Genomic DNA, 6000 nt, shown 5'->3' with positions numbered 1-6000 from the left:
AAATACCCCATTACGCCATGCCTCGTAGGAGGCCAGGCTATCACCGTACCGGCGCCGCGTCTTCCGAATAGAATAGTTCGGAAGACCCTCAATGTATTGGTGTCTTGACCCCGTAACAGAGGTTCTTTTCGCTGCTGGTACACGGTGGATGAAGCAACAAGATTGTCCTACCCTCACTAGCTCCCGCTCTTCGCCTTTCATTCTATTTGAAGAAACGCATCAGCTTCCTCAGGCAGTTATCCGGTTAATACTGACCAGATAATCACTTTAAGTACGTTTCTGTCCACGTTTTGGAGGAAAAGCATGATGAAAGTTCTTATTATGTTTGCTAATGGGAATATGGAACAAAATGGGGATATTAACCCCATTGTCTAATGTCTTACGTTCATCTTTCTTGATCTAATTCTTATCATTGTCTAGTGTCTTACGTTCACCTCTCTTGATCTCACCATTCGTCTGCACACTAGTAATCAAGAACAAATTTCTTATTTTTGGTATTTAGTGTCTTTGGTGTTTGGTTTGTGTTTTGGTTCTTTGTATTATGTTTTTTTGTTTGTTTTAGTTTTGTTGTTCGTTAATGATTGATAACAGTTGTTAGTGGTTATGTTAGCAGATTTTAACGTCATGTCTTTTTTGGCCGGGTCAACGTTTAGTTGATGATTGGCCTAAATTTGAAAGTTGACGATTTAACTAACAGAATAGCTAACGGCTGATAACGGCTGTTAGTGGTTCCGTTATCGAGTTTTAACGTCATGTATATATTGGCCAGGTCAACGCAGTCTCATGTTTAATACGGCAGTCAACGTTTAGTTGATGTTTAAAATGGCCTTCTATAAAGTTCATGTATAAAATGGCCATTTTTTGAAAGTTGGACGATTAAATGACATTTTTCCCGTTTACATATATACTAAGAAACAATCATGATTTAATCATTTAATAATTTTTTCTTTTTAATAATATATGAACCAATAGTAATCTAAAACAATTAATTATTTTGTAATCATTACGCCTTGAAATCTACGATTTGTTAATATCAATTAATAAAAAATAAAATAAAAAGCTAGAAAATCAATCTTTGTTGAACAAACGTAAAACACTAGAGCATCAAACTTTCAGGAACGGAGGCAGTATGTTTTAGTTACAACCTAGGGCTGAAACAATTGGGCCTATAACTAAAAGCCCAATTCATCATTTCCTCACAACTAAAGCCCACCAAAAATATCACAAAGGTTTGATTGATTTGGGGTTTAACGAGGGTTACTAGTTACTACTACCAGTTTCCACCATTTTCTCTGAAGAAGACGACGAAGACGAAGCTTCCATCTTCCGATTAATCCTTCACCAAAATGCGTAGAAGCTTCTCTGCTTTGGGTTCTCACAAATGGCTCAAACCTTCTTCTTCGTATACAAACGTATACTGCTTCATCACAAATCCTCCTCTCATTTCTAACCCTAACAACGGCTCTGCTATTTTCCGATATCTCTCATACTTCGCACCTCAACGACGACAAGCACCAGATCCAGATGATCCAGCGAATCTATTGAAAGAAGATGGAGTTTCTCTTTGTTCTCAGATGTGGCTTGAGAATTTCAAAGAACCTGACAAAACGGCGACGAATTTGACCTCGTATCTTCGAAGATTCGAGTTATGGGTATTAGCTTATCAGAAAGTTTGCTGTGATGAGTTAGGTGCTTATGTTCCTCGTAGCTCTATTCAGAGATCAGCTTTAGAGAATTTGTTAGCTTTGAGGAATTCTGTTCTTGATGATCGGTTTAAATGGGGTTCTCGTTTGGATTTCTATATCAAATCTCCTAGGGATAAGACTGATTACGAGTCGTTGTCTAAGCGGAAGATTAAAGCGATTTTGACGACCACGCAACCGACTGCGTTTCAGGATAGGATTGTTCAGGAAGTTCTGTTGATGATTTTGGAACCGATATACGAGTCTCGGTTTTCGCAGAAGTCGTTTGCCTTTAGGCCCGGGAGAACTGCGCATACGGTTTTGAGAGTGATTCGGAGGAATTTCGCGGGTTATTTGTGGTATGTTAAGGGTGATTTGAGTGTTGTTTTGGATGGAATGAAAGTTGGGTTTGTGATTAGTTCTTTGATGAGAGATGTTAGAGATAAGAAAGTGATTGATTTGATCAAATCTGCGTTGGTTACGCCTGTTGTAACGAGCAAAGTGGAGGATGGTGAGAAGAAGAAAACTAAGAAGAGAAAGTATCAGAAAAAACGGGTTTTGGCTGACGATGAGCCCAAGCCTGATCCTTATTGGTTAGAGACCTTTTTTGGTTTTGCTCCTGAAGAAGCTGGGAAGTCTCCGCAGTGGGGACATTGCGGGATTCTTAGTCCTCTTTTGGTTAATGTATGTCTAGATGAGCTTGATCGTTGGATGGAAACGAAAGTGAAAGACTTTTACCGTCCTTCTAAAAGCGATGTTATATGGAATAACCCAGAAGGAGAAGCAGATCAAGGAAACACCTCATGGCCGGAGTTTGTTCCCACAAGTGGTCCTGACAAAACGAGGAAAATGGATTATGTTAGATACGGAGGTCATATCTTGATCGGTGTCCGTGGACCTCGAGCTGATGCTGCAACATTAAGGAAAGAGCTTATTGAGTTTGTTGATCAGAAGTATATGCTTAGACTCGACAATGAGAATCTACCCATTGAACATATAACAAAAGGTATAATGTTTCTTGATCATGTTTTGTGTCGCCGAGTTGTTTATCCGACTCTGAGGTATACTGCGACCGGCGGGAAGATTATAAGCGAAAAAGGCGTGGGAACACTTTTATCCGTTACAGCGAGTTTGAAACAATGCATCAAACAGTTTCGAAAGCTGAATTTTATAAAAGGAGATCGGGATCCGGATCCACAACCTTGTTTTAGAATGTTCCACGCAACTCAAGCTCATACGAATAATCAGATGAATAAGTTTTTGACTACGGTTGCTGAGTGGTATCGGTTTGCAGATAACCGGAAGAAAATTGTGAATTTTTGCTCTTATATTATCCGTGGTTCACTTGCTAAGCTTTATGCTGCAAAGTATAAACTTAGATCAAGAGCAAAAGTGTATAAGTTCGCTAATCGTAATCTGAGCCTTCCGTTGTTGGGGAAGAAAGGTAAGTCACCAGAATATCAGGATCTCTTGAGAATGGGTCTTGCTGAATCGGTTGATGGACTTGTTTATACAAGAATGTCTCTAGTTCCTGAAACTGATTACTCGCCTTTTCCTGGTAATTGGAGGCCCGAGCACGAGAAGTTTTTGATCGAGTACTTAACGCTCGATGAACCAAAAACCTTAGAAGAGCAAAAGAGATTTATTAGAGAGAAAGGACTCGTTTCGCCTCAGGATTACACATCGATGTTGGTTTGGAACTATAAGAGAAATGCTATTCCGATGGATCAGGTTTCAATTCTAAAGGATCAACCTTTCTTGTTGGGATCATCAAGTAACTACAACCGCGACAATGATGATCAGAAGAATAAAGAAGAAGATGAAGATAGCGAAGATGGGCTTCGCATTGCACGCATGTAAGAAACCAGAAACTGTTTGACTTTTACTCTTACATGACGCTTGTATGATTTGATGCCATATGAGCCATGTCCTATCTGGTTTGTCTCGGTTATTGAATGCAAAACACCAAATTTATTAGCATTGGTATTTTCAGAAAGAGTGCAGTTATCTAAACCTTCTGTGATGTTTATGCAGATAACTCTTTATTCAAGACTTTGAAAAAGCTACGACCATTGCTTCTTACAGTGAATAAGCCCATTACTCTGAGGTACATTATCACTATTGTTACCTAAAACTTTTGGTTATTTCATATCTAACATATTTGTAAAAGCTATAGGAATCAGAACCATGTGAAACAAGACATCGTTCTCTTTCGTAAATGGAGATTTCACAGCCTTTTTTCTTTTTGTGAATCTACTTTCGCAACTTCCAGGTGCATCCATTGCAGCACTCATAAGCATGGTAGCGGTTTTGTAATCACGCGACTTAACAGTGTCTAAAGATTGGTTTAAGGAATCAATAGCTTCGGTATAAAGCTCGAGACAATCACGTAACGGCCTCTCCACTTCATATTTATCCTCCTTGAAAATCTTGTCAACCATTCCTTTCAAGCTCGTCGTTTTCGAAACAGCGTTCTTGGTCGATGCGAAGACCAATCCTTCAAGACTTTTTGCGGTTTTGCTCTGCGGATTCTCTTCAAGAGACTTGACGCAGAAATCGTATTTGAGTTTCGGGTCTGTAGCTGCAGCTTTCTTGCAAGAATCTCGAATCAGAGATTGTGCGGTTGCGCAACAATTTAAGAGGAGAAAGAACATAACAAGGTAAAGCAAGAACTTCATTTTCTTTTCTTTTTTTCTTTGTGGAAGCAGAAACAAAGATTATTGAGAGTCGTCGAGTAATGAATAATTTGAAACATTGTGATCAAATTTATAAATAAAATGAAACAAATAATACAAATGGCTTTTTTTAGAGTACTCATGTCACGCTTTACCACTCCGCTTAACTTCATGTATCCTGATTATTCGTTTTGACACTCTTTCTTATACGTTGGCGTTTTTTGTTTGCCTTTTTTTTCCCACAAACAAACAAACAAATTATTTCAGTGTTGTAAGAACTGGACCAATGTCTAGTAAATAAAAGTATATGCAATGATCAAATTGTCAAAGAAATAGATCAATGTTTACCAAATGGTTTTGTAGATTACATCGAAATCCTTTTCCTCATTGTGTCCTCGCTCACATGATACTGAAGAAGTCACTAGATCTTTCATCCTACAATTGTTTCACCTCAATCGCGTTCAACTTTGGAATTCTCTCACAATGAATTACATAAAAGAAACATGGCCATAATATACGTAGTCAAATCAAAAAATTGTTTCTCTATATGCACCACCATCTTTTTAGAAATCGAGATATTGCAATGTTCTTCTTTCTTGAACGTATATAATAGACGTACGGCCACCACATGAACGGGGGTCCTAAGGTAAACCTTGTCGTCATGCTCTATTATTGGCCTCTTTGAGTTATCCCATGACCATAAGTTGTGACTGGAGTCTGGATAAATACTAATTTGGTTTAAGATATTATGTACATACATATAACATAATTAGTTGTAATACATAATGTACGTATATATATAATATTGATGGATGTCCAAAAATTTTGGTGGGTGGTAAGTGTATGTGCCAAAAAATTCAGCAAGATTTTGGTGTATCTAAAGTTTCTGTGATCTTTATTCAAAACTTTGAAAAGGCTACGACCATTGCTTCTAGTGAGCAAGCCAATTACTCTAAGGTACATTATCAGTATTATTATCTTTAATCCAATGTGTTAATACACTTTTTAGTAATTTCATTTCAACATATTTGTAAAAGCTAAAGGAATCAGAATCATCTGATACAAATTATCGTTCTCTTTCGTAACGGGAGATGGCGCTTTTCTTTCTTTGAATCCAGTTTCACAAGTACTTGGTGCATCCATTGCAGCACTCAGAACCGTTTTAACGGTTGGGTAATTACGCGATTTAACGCCCGCTGAAGCTTCGTTTAAAGAACCAATAGCATCGGTATAAAGCTGGAGGCAATCACGTAACGGCATCTCAGTCATCTTGTTAAATTTCTTCCCTTTGAGAATCTTGTCAACGGTTCCTTTCAAGCTAGTCGCTTTAGTCACGGCGTTTTTCGTCGATGCCATGACTAATCCGGCGAGATCTTTTGCGGCTTTGCTCTGCGGATTTGTTTCGAGAGACGTGACGCATAGATTGTATTTGAACTTCGGGTTTGTAGCTGCAGCTTTTTTGCAAGAATTTCGAATCAGAGTTTGAGCGGTTGCGAAACCGTTTAAGAGAACAAAGAACGTAACAAGGTAAAGCAAAAATTTCATTTTTCTTTTCTTTAAGGAAGCAGAAGAAACAAAGAGTTAATGAGAATCGATTGATGAAGAAGCTTATCAATTTGGTGATCAAATTTATAGCAAAATGA

The 6000-nt window shown here is 38.1% G+C and overlaps 3 protein-coding genes across 3 annotated transcripts; 1 reads left to right on the top strand and 2 right to left on the bottom strand.

Moving 5' to 3' along the window:
- Positions 1-1157: 1157 nt before the first annotated feature.
- On the top strand, positions 1158-4495 carry LOC110224190 (uncharacterized mitochondrial protein ymf11). Its single transcript, XM_021010025.1, has 3 exons — positions 1158-3538; positions 3717-3789; positions 3955-4495. The coding sequence occupies exons 1-2, from the start codon at positions 1347-1349 to the stop codon at positions 3718-3720; spliced, it is 2196 nt and encodes a 731-aa protein (XP_020865684.1). The 5' UTR covers positions 1158-1346; the 3' UTR covers positions 3721-3789; positions 3955-4495.
- On the bottom strand, positions 3687-4406 carry LOC9299458 (pectinesterase inhibitor 12). Its single transcript, XM_002863336.2, has one exon. The coding sequence runs from the start codon at positions 4358-4360 to the stop codon at positions 3824-3826; it is 537 nt and encodes a 178-aa protein (XP_002863382.1). The 5' UTR covers positions 4361-4406; the 3' UTR covers positions 3687-3823.
- A 734-nt stretch (positions 4496-5229) lies between the features above and the next one.
- LOC9299457 (pectinesterase inhibitor 12) lies at positions 5230-5970 on the bottom strand. The gene has a single exon (XM_002863335.2). The coding sequence runs from the start codon at positions 5900-5902 to the stop codon at positions 5372-5374; it is 531 nt and encodes a 176-aa protein (XP_002863381.1). The 5' UTR covers positions 5903-5970; the 3' UTR covers positions 5230-5371.
- Positions 5971-6000: the final 30 nt, after the last annotated feature.

Source organism: Arabidopsis lyrata (assembly GCF_000004255.2).
Source record: "Arabidopsis lyrata subsp. lyrata unplaced genomic scaffold ARALYscaffold_8, whole genome shotgun sequence".
NCBI lineage: Eukaryota > Viridiplantae > Streptophyta > Magnoliopsida > Brassicales > Brassicaceae > Arabidopsis > Arabidopsis lyrata.
The sequence above is the reverse complement of the archived record's forward strand: the minus strand, read 5'-3'. Positions and strand labels throughout refer to the sequence as shown.

Coding starts and splice junctions, on each gene's coding strand:
- LOC110224190 (XM_021010025.1), top strand. CDS start 1,347: ATGCGTAGAAGCTTCTCTGCTTTGGGTTCTCACAAATGGCTCAAACCT.
- LOC9299458 (XM_002863336.2), bottom strand. CDS start 4,360: ATGAAGTTCTTGCTTTACCTTGTTATGTTCTTTCTCCTCTTAAATTGT.
- LOC9299457 (XM_002863335.2), bottom strand. CDS start 5,902: ATGAAATTTTTGCTTTACCTTGTTACGTTCTTTGTTCTCTTAAACGGT.